This window comes from Tachyglossus aculeatus, chromosome 16, assembly GCF_015852505.1.
Source record: "Tachyglossus aculeatus isolate mTacAcu1 chromosome 16, mTacAcu1.pri, whole genome shotgun sequence".
Taxonomy (NCBI): Eukaryota; Metazoa; Chordata; class Mammalia; order Monotremata; family Tachyglossidae; genus Tachyglossus; species Tachyglossus aculeatus.
Genome location: NC_052081.1, coordinates 49,627,741 through 49,651,273, shown reverse-complemented (window position 1 = coordinate 49,651,273; position 23,533 = coordinate 49,627,741). Strand labels below are relative to the sequence as shown.

General features: G+C 52.6%; 1 protein-coding gene across 1 annotated transcript; it reads right to left on the bottom strand.

Annotated features, from left to right (window-relative positions):
* Nucleotides 1–6,353: 6,353 nt before the first annotated feature.
* Nucleotides 6,354–15,430, bottom strand: ZNF436 (zinc finger protein 436). Its single transcript, XM_038758656.1, has 4 exons — nt 15,364–15,430; nt 8,564–8,662; nt 8,181–8,307; nt 6,354–7,650 (listed from the first exon to the last, which is right to left on the bottom strand). Exons 2-4 carry the CDS (start codon nt 8,594–8,596, stop codon nt 6,359–6,361), a joined length of 1,452 nt encoding a protein of 483 aa, XP_038614584.1. The 5' UTR covers nt 8,597–8,662; nt 15,364–15,430; the 3' UTR covers nt 6,354–6,358.
* Between the last annotated feature and the right edge of the window lie 8,103 nt (nt 15,431–23,533).

Genomic DNA, 23,533 nt, shown 5'->3' with positions numbered 1-23,533 from the left:
GCAACACATAGAGACGGTCCCGACCCAACAGGGGGCTCACAGTCTAGAAGGGGGAGACAGGGAACATTCATTCATTCAATCGTATTTATTGAGCGCTGACTGTGTGCAGAGCACTGGACTAAGCGCTTGGGAAGTCCAAGTTGGCAACATATAGAGACGGTCCCTACCCAACAGCTTGCTCACAGTCTAGAAGGGGGAGACAAGACAACATTCATTCATTCAATCGTATTTATTGAGCGCTTATTGTGTGCAGAGCACTGTACTAAGCGCTTGGGAAGTCCAAGTTGGCAACACATAGAGACAGTCCCTACCCAACAGTGGGCTCACAGTCTAGAAGGGGGAGACAAGACAACATTCATTCATTCAATCGTATTTATTGAGCGCTTATTGTGTGCAGAGCACTGTACTAAGCGCTTGGGAAGTCCAAGTTGGCAACACATAGAGACAGTCCCTACCCAACAGTGGGCTCACAGTCTAGAAGGGGGAGACAAGACAACATTCATTCATTCAATCGTATTTATTGAGCGCTGACTGTGTGCAGAGCACTGTACTAAGCGCTTGGGAAGTCCAAGTCGGCAACACATAGAGACGGTCCCTACCCAACAGCGGGCTCACAGCCTAGAAGGGGGAGACAGACAACATTCATTCATTCGTATCTCTATATGTTGCCCACTTGGACTTCCCAAGCGCTTAGTACAGTGCTCCGCACACAGTAAGCACTCAATAAACTCATTCATTCATTCATTCGTATTTATTGAGCGCTTACTGTGTGCGGAGCACTGGACTAAGCGCTTGGGAAGTCCAAGTTGGCAACACATAGAGACGGTCCCTACCCAACAGTGGGCTCACAGTCTAGAAGGGGGAGACAGGGAACATTCATTCATTCAATCGTATTTATTGAGCACTGACTGTGTGCAGAGCACTGTACTAAGCGCTTGGGAAGTCCAAGTTGGCAACGTATGGAGAGGGTCCCTACCCAACAGCGGGCTCACAGTCTAGAAGGGGGAGACAGGGAACATTCATTCATTCAATCGTATTTATTGAGCGCTGACTGTGTGCAGAGCACTGTACTAAGCGCTTGGGAAGTCCAAGTTGGCAACGTATAGAGATGGTCCCTACCCAACAGCAGGCTCACAGTCTAGATGGGGGAGACAGACAACATTCATTCATTCATTCAATCGTATCTCTATATGTTGCCAACTTGGACTTCCCAAGCGCCTAGTACAGTGCTCCACACACAGTAAGCGCTCAATAAATACGATTGAATGAATTTATTTATTTATTGAGCGATTATTGTGTGCGGAGCACTGTACTAAGCGCTTGGGAAGTCCAAGTTGGCAACATATAGAGACGGTCCCTACCCAACAGCGGGCTCACAGTCTAGAAGGGGGAGACAGACAACATTCATTCATTCAATCGTATTTATTGAGCGCTTACTGTGTGTGGAGCACTGGACTAAGCACTTGGGAAGTCCAAGTGGGCAATATATAGAGACGGTCCCTATCCAACAGCGGGCTCATGGTCTAGAAGGGGGAGACAAGACAACATTCATTCATTCAATTGTATTTATTGAGCGCTGACTGTGTGCAGAGCACTGTACTAAGTGCTTGGGAAGTACAAGTTGGTAACATATAGAGACGGTCCCTACCCAGCACTGTACTAAGCGCTTGGGAAGTCCAAGTTGGCAACGTAAGGAGCCGGTCCCTACCCAACAGCGGGCTCACAGTCTAGAAGGGGGAGACAGACAACATTCATTCATTCATTCTTTCGATCGTATTTATTTCATTCATTCATTCAATCGTATTTATTGAGCACTTACTATGTACAGAGCACTGTACTAAGCGCTTGGAAAGTCCAAGTCGGCCACATATAGAGACGGTCCCTACCCAACAGCGGGCTCACAGTCTAGAAGGGGGAGATAGACAACAAAATAAAACATATTAACAAAATAAAATAAATAGAATAAATATGTACAAGTAAAATAAATAAATGGAGTAATAAATACATGCAAACTTATATACAGGTCTGCACCAAAGACCGGCCTACGGGTCCCCTGAACGACCCCCACTGCCTCAGCCCCGGGCCTGTGTGTCCACCGGGGGTTGGCCCCCTGACCCCCCATTCATTCATAATAACAATAATAATAATAATAATAATAATGGCATTTATTAAGCGCTTACTATGTGCTGTTCTAAGCGCTGGGGGGATACAAGGTGATCAGGTTGTCCCACGGGGAGCTCACAGTCTTCATCCCCATTTGACAGATGAGGTCACTGAGGCCCGGAGAAGTTAAGTGACTTGCCCAAAGTCACCCAGCTGATGCTTGGCAGCGTGAAACAGAGAAGAAGCAGCATGGCTCGGTGCAAAGAGCCCGGGCTTTGGAATCAGAGGTCATGGGTTCAAATCCCGGCTCCGCCAATTGTCAGCTGCGTGACTTTGGGCAAGTCACTTCACTTCTCTGGGCCTCAGTTACCTCATCTGTCAAATGGGGATGAAGACTATGAGCCCCCCGTGGGACAACCTGATCACCTTGTAACCTCCCCGGCGCTTAGAACAGTGCTTGGCACATAGTAAGCACTTAATAAATGCTATCCTTATTATTAATTAGTGGAGCAGGGATTTGAACCCATGACCTCTGACTCCAAAGCCCGGGCTCTTGCCACTGAGCCACGCTGCTTATAGATATATACACATATTTATTTTATTAATGATGTGTGTATATCTATAATTCTATTTATATCGATGCTACTGATGCCTGTTTACTTGTTTTGATGTCTGTCTCTCCCCTTCTAGACTGTGAGCCTGTTGTTGGGTAGGGTTTTGGCCAAGTCACTTCACTTCTCTGGGCCTGTTACCTCATCTGTAAAAATGGGGATGAAGCCTGTGAGCCCCATGTGGGACAACCTGATCACCTTGTATCCCCCCCAGCGCTTAGAACAGTGCTTTGTACATACTTGTTTTGTCACCTACTTGTTTTGTTTTGTAGTTTGCCTCCCCCTTCTAGATTGTGAGCCCGTTGTTGGGTAGGGACCATCTTTATATGTTGCTGACTTGTACTTCCCAAGCGCTTAGTAAGTAAGGGCTCAATAAATAGGATTGAATGAATGAATGAATAGTAAGCGCTTAACAAATGCCAACATTATTATTATTATTGTCTCTGTTGCTGAATTGTACTTTTCAAGCGCTTAGTACAGTGCTCTGCACACAGTAAGCGCTCAATAAATACAATTGAATAAATAAGAGTAATAAATATGTACAAATATACAGGAGTGCTGTGGGGAGGGGAAGGGGGTAGGGCACAGGGTGGGCGTGGGGGTGACAGGGAGGGGAGGGGGAGCAGAGGATGACGGCGGGCTCAGTCTGGGAAGGCCTCCTGGAGGAGGTGAGCTCTCAGTAGGGCTTTGAAGGGAGACCCCGACTTGCATCGCCAGGGCCCAAACGCCCCCGCGACCCAGCTCGGAACATCCAGTGCTCTTGGACTCTCATCCCTTCATTCGATCCTATTTATTGAGCACTTACTGTGTGCAAGGCACTGTACTAAACGCTTGGGAGACTACAATATAACAACAGACACATTCCTGCCCACAACAAGCTCACAGTCTAGAGGGAGCCAAGGAACGGCCAACACCCTGACTCTCCTCTCTCCACCTCTACCTCTCCTTCCTCTCCTCTCCCTCTTTTAGACTGTGAGCCCACAGTTGGGTAGCGACCGTCTCTATATGTTGCCAACTTGTACTTCCCAAGCGCTTAGTACAGTGCTCTGCACACAGTAAGAGCTCAATAAATACGATTGATTGGTCCAGTAACCCTGCACAGACCCTCATCCTCCTCAAATCCGCTTCAAAGCCTTATTGAAGGCTCATCTCCTCTAAGAGGCCTTCCCTAAGCCCTCCTTTCCTCTTTTCCCACTCCCTTCTGCGTCGCCCCTTTCATTCATTCAATCGTATTTATTGAGCGCTTACTGCGTGCAGCGCACTGAACTAAGCGCTTGGGAAGTACAAGTTGGCAACACATAGAGACGGTCCCTACCCAACAGTGGGCTCACAGTCTAGAAATGGCATTTATTAAGCGCTTACTATGTGCAAAGCACTGTTCTAAGTGCTGGGGAGGTTACAAGATCAGGTTGTCCCACGTGGGGGCTCACAGTCTTAATCCCCATTTTACAGATGAGGGAACCGAGGCCCAGAGAAGTTGTGACTTGCCCAAAGTCACACAGCTGACAATTGGCAGAGCCAGGATTCGAACCCATGACCCGACTCCAATGCCCATGCTCTTTCCACTGAGCCATGCTGCTTCTCATATCCACATAGAAGCAGCATGGTGTAGCGGACAGAGCACAGGCCTAAGACTCAGGTCAAGGATTCGATTCCCAGCTCCACCATATGCCTGCCGTGTGACCTCGGGCAAGCCCACTTCATTTCTCTGGGCCTCAGTTACCTCATCTGTAAAATGGGGATCGAGACTGTGAGCCCCGGGTGGGACAAGGACGGCTTGAATCCACCCCAGCACTTAGTACAGTGCCTGGCAAACAGTAAGTGCTGAACAAATATCGTGAGAAGCAGCATGGTCCAGTGGTTAGAGCAAGGGCCTGACAGTCATTAGGTCATGGGTTCTAATCCCGGCTCTGCCACTTGTCTACTGTGTGAGCTCAGGCAAGTCACTTCACTTCTCTGGGCCACAGTTACCTCATCTGTAAAATGGGGATCTAAATTGGGAGCCCCACATGGGACAGGGACCGTGTCCAACCCGATTTGCTTGAATCTACCCCAGCGCTGAGTACAGTGCCTGGTGCATAGTAAGGGCTTAATAATCTCCACAACAATAATAATAATAACCATAATTATTATTATGTGTGTTTTTCCCCTGCTCGGGGGTGTGTGGGGTCCCAATGGTATTGAGGCTGGAAAAGAGGGCCAGGCAGCTGACCGTGGAGGATGCGTGGGTGAGGCGGTGGCCCGGATGATCAGGCGGGAAGGGGCGGAAAACGACTCTGAACGCTTGGTGCGTTAAAATTCTGAGTGTTTAATTGGAGAAATTGCCATAATACAATGCAAATAAACACACATGGATAATGTTCCCCAGACAGTGGCCTGAGATCCCCACCCCCATCACCCTGTTCCCTCAGCGCCCTCCCCCCCACCCCCCAAATACAAAGCGCCACGGGTTACCGATGAGATCCGTGGCATCCAGTGGGGAGGACACGGGGGGGTCTCTCCCCGTCCCCCGAGGAGCACAAACCTCACGACTTCCTCGTCCCCGCTACTCCTCGCTCCCTGGAGCTCAGCCGACCCGGTGGCTGCAGCGGCGAGGAGAACGGGCCAGCCCGGGCCGAAGCCCGAAATCCCCGCCCGTCCCCGCCTCCGCCCTCCGGTGGGATGTAGTGCGCCCGGACACGGGGGTCGTCCCCCCCCCCCCGACGGCTTCCCCACTCCCCTAAATTTAAAATTCTCAGTCGCTTTCCAAGGGGCTATCCCTCAGGGAAAATGGGGAAACCCTGGGAGCCCATCCCTTGGGAAGCTCCCGGTTCCCCCAGCCAGTTCCTGATTCACAGGAGTGGGCGGCGGACCACCCCCCACGAGCCCGCGTCCCCGCTCCCGAGCGGTCCGAATTAAAGCAGAGTCGGCGCTCCCGTAGGCCCCACCGCGACCCCGCTGCCGCCCGGGCCCGAGCCGTCGCCCACCTTACCCGGCACGGCCCGGTGCACGGACAGGCAGGCAGGTAGTGGGGGGAACCACCCCAGCCCAGGCCAAGCGAGGGGATCCCGCCTGGGGTCGGCCCGGCATCCCCTGGGCATCGAGCGGGGCCCCGGGCCGGACCCCGGCGACAAGTCTCTGCCGAACCACCCCCGACCCCTCGAAGCTGCCACTTTCCCAGCGTGAGACCTGGGACACCGGAGACCCCCGGGCAGAGGGAGAGGGTCGGGAAGCGTGGCTCCTCTAGGACCGACGGCCCCCTCGCCCGGGCCTGACCCTGGAGAGGGGCACCCGGCTCGACGCCTCTGTCTCCGAGGGCCCACGCGCTTGAATCGCCCTCCGGTTTTCCCAGAGATAATTTCCAGAGGCTGCATCGTCGTCGTCGTCGTCAATCCCGAGTAATACTGTTGTGCGGGCGGACGGGAGGGCAGGTCTGGACTCCCGCCCGCCCTGGGCCTCCCCTCCCACGTCCGTCGGCCGGGAGCGGGGACCCGCCGGGGGGACGGACGTGGGGCGGAAGGGTCTCCCTCCGGGGGCCCGAGCTCTGAGGCGAGGTCCGGAGGGAGGCCGCCGTCGGGGTTGCGGGGGGGGGGACCGCGGGCGGCCCGGGTCCGGAGCGGTTCCGCTGCCGCGCGTCCCCCGGGGCCGGCCGGTCGGGTCCGCGCCTAGTCGCCGTGGACCTGCTTGTGCTTGATGAGGGCCGAGCTGCGGCTGAAGGCCCGCCCGCACTCGTCGCACTCGTAGGGCCGCTCGCCGGTGTGCGTGCGCTGGTGGGTGAGGAGGTTGGAGCTCTGGGTGAAGCCCTTGCCGCACTCGGCGCACTCGTAGGGCTTCTCGCCCGTGTGCGTGCGCTGGTGCTTGACGAGGTCCGAGCGCTCGCCGAAGCCGCGCCCGCACTGGCCGCAGGCGTAGGGCTTCTCGCCCGTGTGGGTCTTCTGGTGGGTGGCCAGGTGGGAGTTGCGGCTGAAGCCCTTGCCGCACTGGCGGCACTCGTAGGGCCGCTCGCCGGTGTGGGTGCGGCGGTGCTGGGCCAGGTGGGAGATGCGGCTGAAGCTCTCGCCGCACTGGCGGCACTCGTAGGGCCGCTCGCCGGTGTGGGCGCGCCGGTGGCGCACCAGGTCCGAGTTCTGGCTGAAGTGCTTGCCGCAGTCCTCGCAGCGGTAGGGCCGCTCGCCCGTGTGCACGCGGTAATGCTTGATCAGGTCCGAGCGCTCGCTGAAGCCGCGCCCGCACTCGCCGCAGGCGTAGGGCTTCTCGCCCGTGTGCGTGCGCTGGTGCTGCGCCAGGTGGGAGCTGCGGCCGAAGCCCTTGCCGCACTCGGCGCAGGCGAAGGGCCGCTCGCCCGTGTGCGTGCGCTGGTGCTGCAGCAGGTGCGAGGCCCGGCAGAACGACTTGCCGCACTCGCCGCAGCGGTGGGGCTTCTCGCCCGTGTGGGTGGTCTGGTGCTGGATGAGGTGGGAGCTGCGGCCGAAGCTCTTGCCGCACTCGCTGCAGTCGTAGGGCCGCTCGCCCGTGTGCGTGCGCTGGTGCTGGATCAGGTGCGAGCTGCGGCTGAACGACTTGCCGCACTCGCCGCACTTGTAGGGCCGCTCGCCCGAGTGCGTGCGCCGGTGCCGGTTCAGGTCCGACGTCTGGCCGAAGCCCTTCCCGCACTCGGGGCATTTGAGGAAGCGGCCCCCGCCCGCCCCGGCCCCGGCCCCGCCCGCGCCGGCCCCGTCCCCCAGGGCCTCCGCCTGGGCCAGGAGGTCGGCCACCTGGGCCGGGGGGTAGCCGGCCCAGCCCTCCGCCGCCAGCGCCGCCCAGGGCCGCGCCGTCAGCCCGCCGCCGCCGCCGCCGCCGCCGTCGAACTCCAGGTCCTGGGGCTCGCCGCCCTTGGGCCGCCCCGGGAGGACCCCGTACCCCTCGTCCACCACCTCCTGCTTGGGGATCACCTCGTTCTCGCCGCCGATCGTAAAGTCTGGAAGCAGAAGAAGGGGGAGAGCCGGGGGATCGCGGGTCAGGGGATGGTGCGGGGTGGGGGGGGGCCCTCAACGGGGCCACGAGGAGGTGCTGAGCCAGGGTTCATTCATTCAATGGGATTTATCGAGCGCTTACTGTGTGCAGAGCGCTGTATTAGGCGCTCGGGAAGTACAAGTCGGCAACATACAGAGACGGTCCTTACCCAACAACGGGCTCACCGTCTAGAAGGTTCCCCCTCACCCACTGGGTCAGGGGTCCGATCGCAACTGAGGAGGAGCCGGGCCCGCCCCCATCCCCGCTCCAGGTCTCTTCCGGGGCACCTGACCCGCGGCCTGGCTGGGCCCGGGAATTCACAAAGGGTCCACAACTGAACCAGAGCCTCGGGGTCACTGGGTCAGCTTCAGTATATCCCCCTCCCTCAAGGGGCCTGGGTGGGACCCAGGGTCAAGCCAGTCCCTTCCCCCCCGCGGACCACGCACGCCACAGCCAGAACACACACGTGGACACGGACACACGGAGACACCCTACCCAGTGACACCATGTCTCCAAAATTCTCCTGCACAACCTCCCGATACAGGTCCCTCTGAGCGGGGTCCAACGGCCTCCACTCTTCCCGGGTCAAGTAGGCGGCGACGTCCTCAAACGTCACAGGCGTCTGGAATGGAAGTGGAGCCCCCAGACTGGGATGGTCAAAGGGAAAGAGGGAGAGGAGATGCCCAGGGAGCGGGAAACTGCAGCCTGGGGCCAGGATCTGTGTCGGGCGTCACCCGGGGCCACACGCCGTCCCCAGCGCTTGGGAAAGCGCGACAGAAGCCGAGCCCCAGTCCCTGGCCCCGGGGAGCTTCCGCTCTGGCGGGACCGCAGACTGACAGCCCGGAGTCCGACAGCCAACGAGGCTACGCGCAGCTCACCTGGGAACCGGCCATCAGAAGCGAGGCTGCCATCACGCGTCTTCGACGCCCGCGTCCTCGGGAAGGGCGGACAGACCGGTGGGCAGGGAGCAGGTGGGGCTGAGGGAACAGGCAGCGGGTACTGAACACTCCCTCCCTTCCCACCCCGGTTCCCTGCTGCCCCAACCTAGCACCCACCTGGACCCCGGCCCCCATCCCATCTCACGGGCCCCCGGCGAGGCTGAGGATGCTCTCCTGCCCAGGGCCACCAGTGACTGAGCTCCTGCTGGGTGCAGAGCACTCTAGTAAGTGCTTGGGAGAGGACAACACAATTAGTAGATACAAATCCTGCCCCTAAGGAGCTTACGGCCTAGCAGGGGACGGCAGATGCTGAAATAATTTTCAGCTGGGAGGAAAGGGGGGGGCACTGTATGCGTGTGGGTGAATTACTGCTAAAGTAACAGGGTAACTCTGACCCCAAGTCCCTCCCCTCCCCACCCGGGTCCATCCCTGTAGGACAGATGGGGGCGGATCGGGGTGGGAGAGCTGGTCAGGGAATATCACTGCTTATTGCTGCACTGTATATCCTCAAGCGCTCACTACAACGCTCTTCACCCAGAAAGCGCCTAATAAAGACGACTGAATAAACGAATGAGTAAATGGCCAGGGCCCTGAATAAACGAATGAGTAAATGGCCAGGGCCCTGAGCCAGATGCCATGGCTCACAGGCCCTTTCAATCAATTAATGGTATTTATTGAGCGCTTACTATGTCCAGAGCCCTGTACTAAGCACTTGGGAGAGGCCAATTTAACAGAGTTGGTAGACGCGGTCCCTGCCCATGGGGAGCTTACAGTCTAGACGAGGGGACTGGCGTTAATATAAATTACGGGCACGTGCATAAGTGTTACAGGGCTGAGGGAAGGGTGAATGAAGGCTACAAATCCAAGAGCAAGATGGACACAGAAGGGAATGGGAGAAACGGAAATGAGGGCTTAGTTGGGGAAGGCCTCTTGGAGGAGATGTGCTTTTAATAAGGCTTTGAAGTTAGGGAGAGCGATCATCGGTCACATATGAAGCGGGGAGAGAGTTCCAGGCCAGTGGCAGGACGTGGGCGAGGGGTCGCCGGCAAGACAGATGAGATCGAGTAGCGAACTGTGAGGGCTGGGTCGCAGCGGGAAATCGGTGAGGTAGGAGGGGGTGAGATGATCGAAGGCCTTAAAGCCTTAAGGAGCTCCTGCTTGATGCGGAGGTGGGTGGGCAAGGAGACGAGGACTGAACAGTTTTGCCGAAAAATGATCTGGGCAGCAGAGTGAAGTATGGACTGGCGTGGGGAGAGGCAGGAGACAGAAGCCAAGAAGCAAGGAGGCCGATGCAGTAATCAATAATAATAATAATAATGGCATTTGTTAAGCGCTTACTATGTGCAAAGCACTGTTCTAAGCACTGGGGGGGGGGGGGGATACAAGGTGATCAGGTTGTCCCACGTGGGGCTCACAGTCTTCATCCCCATTTTACAGATGAGGGCACTGAGGCTCTGAGAAGCGAAGTGACTTGCCCAAGGTCACACAGCAGACATGTGGTGGAGCCGGAATTCGAACCCACGACCTCTGACTCCAAAGCCCCGGGCTCTTTCCACTAGGCCATGCTGCTCCATGCTCCATCAAGGCAGGAGAGGATAAACGCAGGGATTAACATGGTAACAGTTTGGATGGAGAGGAAAGGGCGGATCTTAGCAACGCCGTAAAGGCTGAACTGAGAGGATTTGGTGACAGACTGAATGAGAGAGATGAGTCAAGGATAACGCCAAGGTTATGGGTTTGTGAGACGGGGAGGATAGTGGGGTTGTCTAAAGTGATGGGAAAGTCGGGGGGAGGACAGGGTTTGGGCGGGAATATAAAGAGCTCTGTTTCGGAGATGCCGTGTCTGTGGTTTCGGGGGAACATCCCAGTAGAGATGTCCTGGAGATAGGAGGAAATATGAGACAGCAGAGAAGGTGAGAGGTCAGGGCCGGAGACGGAGATACGGAAATCAACCGCATAGCGATCGTAGTTGAAGCCATGGGAGCAAATGAGTTCCCCAAAGGAGTGGGTGTAGCTGCAGGATAGACGGGGGCCCGGAACTTCCTGTCTCTTGAGCTTGACTCTCCAATTTCTGATGAATGGGGAGCTCAGTCCCACTCCAGAATCAGACTGGAATGTGAGAAGAAAAAGAAGGTGGGAGTTAGGAAACGGGGTGGGTGGGGGAAGGCCAAGAGAACTGAAGTGCGGGGAGGAAGGATTGACAGGGCCCCCCCATCCCTCTCTGCAACAAGCAGAAACTTCTATTCACTGGTTTTAAGGCAGTCAATTAGCTTTCTCCACGCCACTATCAACCGATTGTATTTTCTGAGTTCTTACTGTGTGCAGAGCACTGTACTAGGCACTTGGGAGAGAACAACGTAACAAGAGTCAGCGGGCACACTCCTTGCCCACTAAAAGTTTACATTCTACAGGGGGAGACAGACATTAATATAAATGAAGACATTATGGATACGCACGTAAGTGCTGAGGGAGGGGTGAATAAAGGGTGCAGATCCTAGTGCGAGGGCAACAGAAAGGAGTGGGAGAAGAGGAAATGAGGGCTTAGCCAGAGAAGGCCTCTTGGAGGAGATCATCATCATCATCATCATCATCAATCGTATTTATTGAGCGCTTACTATGTGCAGAGCACTGTACTAAGCGCTTGGGAAGTACAAATTGGCAACATAGAGAGACAGTCCCTACCCAACAGTGGGCTCACAGTCTAAAGCCCTTAGTACACAGTCTAAGCGCTTAGTACAGTGCTCTGCACATAGTAAGCGCTCAATAAATACGATTGATTGATTAAAAGGGGGAGACAGAGAACAAAACCAAACATACTAACAAAATAAAATAAATAGAATAGATATGTACAAATAAAATAGAGTAAAAAATATGTACAAACATATATACATATATACAGGTGCTGTAGGAGATGTGCTTTTAATAAGGCTTTGAAGCCGGAGAGAGAGTGATTGTCGGATATGAAGAGGGAGGGTGTTCCAGGCCAGAGGTAGAGGTTGGCGGCGAGATAGACGAGATGGAGATACAGCGAGCAGGTTGGCATTAAGAGGAGCCAAGTGTATAGGCTGGGTTCATTCATTCATTCAATCGTATTGAGCGCTTACTGTGTGCAGAGCACTGTACTAAGCGCTTGGGAGGTACAAGTTGGTAACATATAGAGACGGTCCCTGCCCAACAGCGGGCTCACAGTCTAGAAGAAGCAGGAAATCGGAGAGGTGAGGTAGGAGGGGGCGAGGTGATTGAACGCTTAAAAGCCGACGGTAAGGAGCTTTTGCTTGGTGTGGAGGTGGATGGGAAGTTCTTGAGGAGTGGGGAAATGTAGACTGAACGGATCTGTAGAAAAATGGTCCGGGCAGCGGAGTGAAGTACGGATCCACCCCAGCGCCTAGTACAGTGCCCGGCACATAATAAGCACTTGTATCAGAGAAGCGGCGTGGCTCAGTGGGAAGAGCCCGGGCTTTGGAGTCAGGGGTCATGGGTTCGAATCCCGGCTCTGCTAACTGTCAGCCGTGTGACTTTGGGCAAGTCACTTCACTTCTCTGGGCCTCAGTTCCCTCATCTGTAAAATGGGGATTAAGACTGTGAGCCCCACGTGGGACAACCTGATCCCCCTGTAACCCCCCCAGCGCTTAGAACAGTGCTTTGCACATAGTAAGCGCTCAATAAAAACGAATGAATGAATGAATGAACTGCACTTTCCAAGCGCTGGTCCAGGCAGCAGAGCGAAGTACGGATTGCTTGGATCCACCCCGGCGCTTAGTGCAGTGCCTGGCACATAGTGAGCGCTTAATAAACGCCATCATTATTAGTAGTAGCAGTAGTACTGTGCCCTGCACCCAGTAAGCGCTCAAGAAATACGACTGAATGAGTAAACGACTGGAGTGGGGAAACAGAAGCCAGGGAGGGGGACGCCGCCGTCATCGAGGCGGGATGGGATAAATGCTTGGATTCTCCACTTCTCCGCTCTCTCCTCCCACTACCTCCAGCTCTCACTCTTTGTTCTTCGAGCCAATCTACCCACTGGGCCTCGGTTCGCTCCTCTCCTGCTGCCAACCTCTCGCTCAGGCCCATCCCCCTGCCTGAAACTCCCTCCCCCTTCACATCCGCCAGCCCCATCTTCAAAGCCCTTCTGAAATCACATCTCCTCCAAGGCGCCTTCACCGGATAATTTCTCATCTCCCCTCCTCATACCCCCCAAGACTGGCACTTCGGCGCTTCTGAGCCACCTAACCGCTCGGACACATACTTTACATACCCCATTTCTGGAGCCCTACCTTGAGGCGCAGAGTCCCCCCTTCTTCTTCCCGCTATCTGTAATTTATTTTTTCCGTGTCTCCCCCGCTAGACTGGGAATTCTTCAAGGGAGGGATCATGCCTGCTGACTCTGCTGAATTCTCCCAGGTGCTCGGTGAAATGCACCAAACACCGTAGGCGTTCGTGGAGAGATGGATTGAGGAGAGGAGGAGGAGGAGGAGAAGGAAGAGGAGGAAGAGGAGGAGGAGGAAGGGGAAGAAGAGGAGGAGGTGGAGGTGAGGGAAGAGCATGGAAGAAAAATGGAGGTGGAGGGGGGGATGAGGGGAGGGAGCACATAGGTGGGAGGAGGAAATGGGTGGAAAAGGGGAGGAAATTCATTCAATCGTCCTTATTCAATCAATCAATCAATCAATCAATCGTATTTATTGAGCACTTACTGTGTGCAGAGCACTGTACTAACCGCTTGCTTACCGTGAGCAGAGCATTAATAATCATTCATTCACTCATTCAATCGTATTTATTGAGCGCTTACCGTGCGCAGAGCACTGTACTAAGCGCCTGGGAAGTGCAAGTTGGCAACATCTAGAGACGGTCCCTACCCAACTGTGGGCTCACAGTCTAGAAGGGGGAGACAGACAACAGAACAAAGCATGTTAACAAAATAAAATAAATAGAATAAATATGTACAAATAAAATGGAATAATACGTACAAACATATATACATATATACAGGTGCTGTGGGGAGGGGAAGGAGGTAAGGTGAGGGGGAGAAGGGGGGGCTCAGTCTGGGAAGGCTTCCTGGAGGAGGTGAGCTCTCAGTAGGGCTTTATAATTTGTTCATTCATTCATCAGATCATATTTATTGAGCGCTTACTGTGTGCAGAGCACTGTACTAAGCGCTTGGGAAGTATAAGTTGGCAACATATAGAGACGGTCCCTACCCAACAGTGGACTCACAGTCTAGAAGAGTGCTTACTATGTGCAAAGCACTGTTCTAAGCACTGGGAAGGATACAGGATGATCAGGTTGTCCCACGGAGGCTCACAGTCTTAATCCCCGTTTTACAGATGAGGTAACTGAGGCCCAGAGAAGTGAAGTGGCTTGCCCAAAGTCACCTGGCTGACAAGTGCTGGGGCTGGGATTTGAACCCATGACCCCTGACTCCAAAGCCCGGGAGCTTTCCACTGAGCCACGCTGCTTCTCTTGTACTCAGCGCTTGTACTAAGGGAGGAAATGGGTGGAAGGGGAGAGGAAATGGGAGCCCACTGTTGGGTAGGGACCATCTCTATATGTTGCCAACTTGGACTTCCCAAGCGCTTAGTACAGTGCTCTGCACACAGTAAGCGCTCAATAAATACGATTGAATGAACGGAAGGGAGGAGGAAAGGGGTGGGAGGGAAAAGGACGGGGGGAGGGAAAAGGAAAGGGGGGAGGGAAAAGGAAAGGGGGGAGGGAGAAGGAAAGGGGGGAGGGAGAAGGAAATGGGGGAGGGAAAGGAAGGGGGGAAGGAAAGGGGGAAAAGGAAAGGGGGGGAAAAGGAAATGGGGAAAAGGAAAGGGAGGGGAACAGGAAAGGGAGGAGAACAGGAAAGAGAGGGGAGGGGGAAAGGGAGGGGAAAAGGAAGGGGAGGGGAAAAGGGGGGAGGGAAAAGGAAAGGGGGGAGGGAAAAGGAATGGGGGGAGGGAAAAGGAAAGGGGGGAGGGAGGGGAAAAGGAAAGGGGGGAGGGAAAAGGAAAGGGGGGAGGGAGAAGGAAAGGGGGGAGGGAGAAGGAAATGGGGGAGGGAAAAGGGAAGGGGGGGAGGGAAAAGGAAAGGGGGGAGGGAAAAGGAGGGAGGGAAAAGGGAAGGGGGGAGGGAGAAGGAAAGGGGGGAGGGAGAAGGAAATGTGGGAGGGAAAGGGGGGGAGGGAAAAGGAAAGGGGGGAGGGAAAAGGAAGAGGGGGGGAGGGAAAAGGAAAGGGGGGGAGGGAGAAGGAAGAGGGGGGGAGGGAGAAGGAAAGGGGGGGAGGGAGAAGGAAAGGGGGGAGGGAGAAGGAAAGGGGGGAGGGAGAAGGAAAGGGGGGAGGGGGAAGGAAAGGGGGGGCGGCCGAAGGAAAGGGGGGGAGGGAAAAGGGAAGGGGGGGAGGGAAAAGGAAAGGGGGGAGGGAAAAGGAGGGGAAGGAAAGGGGGGACGGGGGAGGAAAGGGGGGAGGGGGGAGGAAAGGGGGGGAGGGGGGAGGAAAGGGGAGGGAGGGGAAGGAAAGGGGGGGAGGGGGAAGGAAAGGGGGGGAGGGGGAAGGAAAGGGGGGAGGGGGGAGGGAGGGGGGAGGGGGGAAGGAGGGGGGAGGGGGGAAGGAAAGGGGGGGAGGGGGGTATCTCCGCCTAATATCTTTGGCAACCGCCGGCCCCGTCCCTTCCCCCCGACAATTCCCGCCGGCCCCGCTCCCTCGCTCCGCACCAGCGAGCCCCCGGGGGGGGAAAGGCCCCACACGGCTTCCGCCCGCTCACCGGGGCTCCGGACCGGACAGGCCGCCGCCGAGGTCCCCGTCACCACCACGGGCCTCACGCAGGCCGCTCGCCCTCCTCCCCCTCCGCCTCCGCCGCCTCCGCCTCCGCCTCAGGCCGAGGAGGGGCCCCGGACCCGCCCCGGCGACGAGGCCCCGCGACGCCCCCGCCCCGCCGCCATCTTGGGCCCCCTGCCTCCCCGGGCCCCGCCCCCCGCCGCGGCCCCGGCCAATGGGAGGCGCGAGCTCGGGGGCGCGGGAGCCAATCGGCGGGCCCGGCGGGCCCGGGGCACGACGGGACTTGTAGTTCCCGCGGGGGAGGGGGGGCGGCCCCTCCGGCCTGCGGCGGGGAACAAAAGGCGAGCGGGGCCTCCTGAGGGGGCCGCTCCGGGGCCCCGGGGACCCGCGGCGGGGGGCTGCTGGGTCACCTTGGCCAACACACTGAACCTCTCTGGGCCTCGGTGACCTCCTCCGTGAAATGGGGGGGTGGAGACTGTGAGCCCCACGTGGGACAGCCTGATCACCTTGTATCCCCCCCGCAGCGTTTAGAACAGTGCTTCGCACATAGTAAGCGCTTAACAAATGCCATTATTCTTGTTCTTATTATCTCCCTTCGAAGCCCTACTGAGAGTTTAGAACAGCGCTTCGCACACAGTAAGTGCCTAACAAATCCCATTATTCTTATTATGTCGCTTCAAAGTCCTACTGAGAGTTTAGAGCAGTGCTTCGCACACAGAAAGCGCTTAACAAATGCCATTATTCTTATTATGTCGCTTGAAAGCCATACTGAGAGTTTAGAACAGCGCTTTGCACACAGTAAGCGCTTTAACAAATGCCATTATTATTATTATTCTTATTATGTCCCTTCAAGGCCCTACTGAGAGTTTAGAACAGCGCTTCGCACACAGTAAGCGCTTTAATAAATGCCATTATTCTTATTCTTATTATGTCCCTTCAAAGCCCTACTGAGAGTTTAGAACAGTGCTTCACACATAGTAAGCGCTTTAGCAAATGCCATTCTTCTTATTATTATTCTTATTATGTCCCTTCGAAGCCCTACTGAGTTTAGAACAGCGCTTCGCACACAGTAAGCGCTTTAACAAATGCCATTATTCTTATTCTTATTATGCCCCTTCGAAGCCGTACTGAGAGTTTAGAACAGCGCTTCGCACACAGTAAGCGCTTTAACAAATGCCATTATTATTATTATTATTATGTCCCTTCAAGGCCCTACTGAGAGTTTAGAGCAGTGCTTCACACATAGTAAGCGCTTAAGCAAATGCCACTCTTCTTATTATTATTCTTATTATGTCCCTTCAAAGCCCTACTGAGTTTAGAACAGCGCTTTGCACACAGTAAGCGCTTTAACAAATGCCATTATTCTTATTCTTATTATGTCCCTTCAAAGCCCTACTGAGAGTTTAGAACAGCGCTTCGCACACAGTAAGAGCTTTAACAAATGCCATTATTCTTATTCTTATTATGTCCCTTCGAAGCCCTACTGAGAGTTTAGAACAGTGCTTCCCACATAGTAAGAGCTTTAGCAAATGCCATTATTATCATTCTTATTCTTATGTCCCTTGAAAGCCCTACTGAGAGTTTAGAGCAGCGCTTCGCACACAGTAAGCGCTTAACAAATGCCATGATTCTTATTATGTCGCTTCAAAGCCCTACTGAGAGTTTAGAACAGCGCTTTGCACACAGTAAGCGCTTTAACAAATGCCATTATTCTTATTCTTATTATGCCCCTTCGAAGCCCTACTGAGAGTTTAGAACAGCACTTCGCACACAGTAAGCACTTTAACAGATGCCATTATTCTTATTCTTATTATGTCCCTTCAAGGCCCTACTGAGAGTTTAGAGCAGTGCTTCACACATAGTAAGCGCTTTAGCAAATGCCATTCTTATTATTATTCTTATTATGTCCCTTCGAAGCCCTACTGAGTTTAGAACAGCGCTTTGCACACAGTAAGCGCTTTAACAAATGCCATTATTATTATTATTATTATTATGTCCCTTCAAGGCCCTACTGAGAGTTTAGAACAGTGCTTCGCACACAGTAAGCACTTTAACAAATGCCATTATTATTATTATTATTATTATTATTATTATTATTATTATTATGTCCCTTCAAAGCCCTACTGAGAGTTTAGAACAGTGCTTCACACATAGTAAGCACTAGCAAATGCCATTCTTATTATTATTATTCTTATGTCCCTTCGAAGCCCTACTGAGTTTAGAACAGCGCTTTGCACACAGTAAGCGCTTTAACAAATGCCATTATTATTATTATTATGTCCCTTCGAAGCCCTACTGAGAGTTTAGAACAGCGCTTTGCACACAGTAAGCGCTTTAACAAATGCCATTATTCTTATTCTTATTATGTCCCTTCAAAGCCCTACTGAGTTTAGAACAGTGCTTCGCACATAGTAAGTGCTTAACAAATGCCATTATTATTATGTCCCTTCAAAGCCCTACTGAGAGCTTAGAACAGTGCTTCACACATAGTAAGCGCTTAACACATGCCATTATTTTTATAATAATAATGGCGTTTATTAAGCGCTTACTATGTGCAAAGCACTGTTCTAAGCGCTGGGAAGGTTACAAGGTGATCAGGTTGTCCCACGGGGGGCTCACACTCAATCCCCATTTTACAGATGAGGTAACTGAGGCACAGAGAAGTGAAGTGACTTGCCCAAAGTCACACAGCTGACAATTGGTGGAGCCGGGATTTGAACCCATGACCTCCGACTCCAAAGCCTGTTCTCTTTCCACTGAGCCACGCTGCTTCTCCAATGTCCCTTCAAAGCCCTACTGAGAGTTTAGAACAGTGCTTCGCACATAGTACGCACTTAACAAATGCCATTATTATTATTCTAATTCTTATTATGTCCCTTCAAAGCCTTACTGAGCGCTTACTGCATGCAGAGCACTGTACTAAGCGCTTGGGAAGTGCAAGTTGGCAACATATAGAGACAGTTCCTACCCAACAGTGCACTCACAGTCTGAAAGGGAGAGACAGAGAACAAAACAAAACATATTAACAAAATAACCCCATCAGCCTTACCTTCTTCCCCTCCCCCCACCACCTGCATATATGTATATATGTTTGTACGTATTTATTACTCTATTTATTTATTCATTTTATTTGGACATATTTATTCTATTTATTTTATTTTGTCAGTATGTTTGGTTTTGTTCTCTGTCTCCCCCTTCTAGACTGTGAGCCTGCTGTCGGGTAGGGACCGTCTCTATATGTTGCCATCTTGTAATTCCCAAGCGCTTAGTACAGTGCTCTGCACGCAGTAATTGCTCAATAAATAAGAGTGAAAGAAAGAATGAATACTGAGAGCCCACTCCTTCAGGAGGCCTTCCCAGACTGAGCCCCCTCCTTCCCCTCCCTCCCCTTCCCCTCCCCACAGCACCTGTATATATATGTATATATGTCTGTACGTATTTATTACTCTATTTTACTTGTACATATTTATTCTATTCATTTTATTTTGTTAATATGTCTTGTTCTGTTGTCTGTCTCCCCCTTCTAGACTCTGAGCCCGCTGTTGGGTAGGGGCCGTCTCTAGATGTTGCCGACTTGGACTTCCCAAGCGCTTAGTCCAGTGCTCTGCACACAGTAAGCGCTCAATAAATACGAGTGAATGAATGAATGACTACTGAGAGCCCACCTCCTCCAGGAGGCCTTCCCAGACTGAGCCCCCTCCTTCCTCTCCCTCTCCTCCCCATCCCCCCGCCTTACCTCCTTCCCCTCCCCACAACACCTGTATATATATGCATATATGTCTGTATGTATTTATTACTCTATATTACTTCTACATATTTATTCTATTCATTTTATTTTGTTAATATGTCTTGTTTTGTTGTCTGTCTCCCCCTTCTAGACTCTGAGCCCGCTGTTGGGTAGGGGCCGTCTCTAGATGTTGCCGACTTGGACTTCCCAAGCGCTTAGTACAGTGCTCTGCACACAGTAAGCGCTCAATAATACGATTGAATGAATGAATGAATGAATGAATGAATGAATGAATGAATGAATGAATGAATGAATGAACGGGGAACTCCGCGTGCGGACTACAGCTCCCGGCAGGCTCTCTGCTCCCCGGCGGACTACAACTCCCGGCAGGCTCTCTGCTCCCCCGCGGACTACAACTCCCTGCAGGCTCTCTGCTCCCCCCGCGGACTACAACTCCCGGCAGGCCTTGCGCCGGCGGCCCCTCCTGCGCTCGTCCTCCTCGTCCCCTGGAGCCTGAGGAAAGGGAGGGGACCCTGGGCGGCCATTCCCATCTTTTCCCACCCACCTCCCCCTCACTTTGCTCCTTCAATCAACCAACCAACCAATCAATCAATCAATCAATCAGTCAATCGTATTTATTGAGCGCTTACTGTGTGCAGAGCACCGTACTAAGCGCTTGGGAAGTCCAAGTTGGCAACATATAGAGACGGCCCCTACCCAACAGTGGGCTCACAATCTAAAAGGGGGAGACAGGGAACAAAACCAAGCACACTAACAAAATAAAATAAATAGAATAATAAATACGATTGATTGAATGAATGAATAAGTGCTGTGTGGGAGTGGGGCGAGTATCTAAGGGCTTAAGGGGGTGCCGACTTGAAGCGCATAGGTCATCATCAATCGTATTTATTGAGCGCTTACTATGTGCAGAGCACTGTACTAAGCGCTTGGGAAGTACAAGTTGGCAACATCTAGAGACAGGCCCTACCCGACATTGGGCTCACAGTCTAAAAGGGGGAGACGGAGAACAAAACCAAACATACTAACAAAATAAAATAAACAGAATAGATATGTACAAGTAAAATAAATAAATAAATAGAGTAATAAATATGTACAAACATATATACAGGTGATATACATATACATATACACATATAGATGACACAGAAGGGAGGGAGAATAGGTGGGAAGATGAGCGCTTAGTCATAAGTGACAAAGAAGGGAGAGAGAACAGGGTGGGGAGATGATACCTTAGTCAGGAATTCACTGTTTACCACTAAAATACCACCTCCTCGGGGTTTTGCTTGTATCCACCACAGCGCTTAGAGCAGGGCTTGACACCTAGTAAGCGCTTAGTAATAACTGTGGTGCTTGTTAAGCACTTACCGTGTGCCAGGTACTGTACTAAGCACTGGGGTCCATATGAACAAATCGAGTTGGACACAGTCCTTGTCAATCAATCAATCAATCAATCGCATTTATTGAGTGCTTACTGTGTGCAGAGCACTGTACTAAGCACTTGGGAAGTACAAGTTGGCAACATATCATCATCATCAATCGTATTTATTGAGCACTTACTGTGTGCAGAACACTGTACTAAGCGCTTGGGAAGTCCAAGTTGGCAACATATAGAGACGGTCCCTACCCTGTCCGACACGGGGCTCCCAGTCTCGATCTCCATTTGACAGGTGAGGCGACTGAGGCGCAGAGAAGTGAAGTGACTTGCCCAAGGTCACCCAGAAGATAACCGGCAGAGCCGGAATTAGAATCCATGACCTTCTGACTCCCAAGCCTGTGCTCTCTCCACTACACCGTGCTGCTTATGTTGCCAACTTGGACTTCCCAAGCGCTTAGTACAGTGCTCTGCACACAGTAAGCGCTCAATAAATACGACTGATTGAATGAATGAATGAATGAACACGACAATATTCCCTGCTCGCAAAGAGCTTACAGTGTAGAGCGGGAGGCAGACATTAATATACATAAATTACAGATATGTACATAAGGAGAAGCAGCATGGCTCAGTGTAAAGAGCCTGGGCTTTGGAGTCAGAGGTCATGGGTTCAAATCCCAGCTCTGCCAACTGTCAGCTGTGTGACTTTGGGTAAATCACGTAACTTCTCCGTGCCTCAGTTCCCTCATCTGTAAAATGGGGATTAAAACTGTGAGCTCTCTCGGGACAACCTGATCACCTTGTAACCTCCCCAGCGCTTAGAACAGTGCTTTGCATATAGTAAGCGCTTAAGAAATACCATAATAATTATTATTGTTATTATAAGTTGCTGTGGGGTTGGGGCAGGGGTGGTGAATAAAGGGAGCAAGTCAGGGCAAAGCACAAGGGAGTGGAAAAAGAGGAACTGAGGGCTTAATCAGGGAAGGCCTCTTGGAGGAGATGTACCTTCAATAGGCATTGAAGGTGGGGAGAGAAATTATCTGTCAGATATGGAAAGGGAGGGCGTTCCGGGTCAGAGGCAGGAGGTGGGAGAGAGGTTGACAGTGGGATAGACGAGATCGAAGTATAGAGAAGGTTGGCCCTGGAGGAGCGAAGCGTGTAGGCTGGGTTGTAGTAGGAGAGTAGCGAGGTGAAGTAGGAGTTATGTTGCCGACTTGCACTTCCCAAGCGCTTAGTACAGTGCTCTGCACACAGTAAGTGCTCAATAAATATGATTGATTGAAGTAGAAGGGGGCAAGGATGGTAAGGAGATTCTGTTTGTTGCGGAGGAGGGTGGGCAACATGGAACATTTTGAGGAGTGAGGAAACATGGACTGAATATTTCTGTAGAAAAATGATCCGGGCAACATAATGAAGTATGGAGTGGGGAGAGCCAGGAGGCCGGGAGGTCAACAAGGAGTCTGACACAATAATCAAGGCAGGATAGGATAAGTGCTTTGGATTAGCTTGGTATCAGTTTTGACGGAGAGGAAAGGACGTATTTTAGCCATGTTGTGGAGGTTGAACTGACAGGATAGAGTGTTAGATTGAATATGTGCGTTGAATGACTGAGAGGAGTCAAGGATAACACCAAGGTTATGGGCTCTTGCGGCAGGAAGAGTGGTGGTGCTGTCTACAGTGATGGGAAGGACAAGGTTTGGGTGGGAAGACGAGGAGTTCTGATTAGGACTTGTTAAGTTTCAGGTGACGGCAGGACATCCAAGTAGAGATGTCCTGAAGGCTGGGGGAAATGCAAGACTGCAGAGAGGGAGAGAGATCAGGGCTGGAGATGGAGATTTGGGAATCACCCGCACGGAGGTGGTAGTTGAAGCCACGGGAGCGAATGAGTTCTCCGCTGCCGTCCAAGAGGGAGCAGCTCAGACTCCCGTGGCCTGGCCCTTTCTTCCCCCAACCTTCATTGCCCGCAGCCCCTTCACCCCTTGTTCCTCAGCCTTGCTCCACACCCCCTCCACCGACCCGTGGCCTTCCACCCTGCTCTCACAGGATCACACATAGACACCTCCCCTCCCAAGTGCTTAGTACAGTGCTCTGCACACAGCGCTCAATAAATACGATTAAATGAATGAATATATATGTATATATATATATGAAGGCTTTTCCCTTCAAAGCCCTACTGAGAGCTCACCTCCTCCAGGAGGCCTTCCAAGACTGAGCCCCCTCCTTCCTCTCCCCACAGCACCTGTATATATGTTTGTACGTATTTATTACTCTATTTATTTTATTTGTACATATTCTATTTATTTTATTTTGTTAATATGTTCTGTTGCCTGGCTCCCCCTTCTAGACTGCAAGCCCACTGTTGGGTAGGGACCGTCTCTACATGTTGCTGACTTGTACTTCCCAAGCGCTTAGTACAGTGCTCTGCACACAGTAAGCGCTCAATAAATACGATGGAATGAATGAATGAATGAATGAACCCCCAAAACCATGGCCCAGCTCCAAACACACATCCTGAGAAGCAGCATGGCCTAGTGGATAGATCCCGGGCCTGGGAATCAGGAGGACCTGGATTCTAGTTGGAGGACCTGGGTTCTAGTCCAGGCTCCACCACTTGCCTGCTTTGTGACCTTGGTCAAGTCACTTTACTCCTCCGTGCCTGTTACCTCATCTGTAAAATGGGGATTAAGACCATGAGCCCTCTAGACTGCAAGCTCATTGGGGTCGGGGAATGTGTCTGTTTATTGTGGTAGTGTACTCTACCATGCGCTTAGTACAGTGCTCTGCACACAGTAAAGACTCAATAAATACAACTGAATGAGTGAATGACATTGATTGTGTCCAATCTGATTACCTTGTGTAATAATAATAATAATAATGGTATTTGTTAAGTGCTGATTATGTGCCAGGCACTGTACTAAGCGCTGGGGAGTATACAAGCAAATCAAGTTGGGATGTGTGCCCATGTGGGGCTCACAGTCTCAATCCCCATTTTCCAGATGAGGTAACTGAGGCCCAGAGAAGTGAAGCAACTTGCCC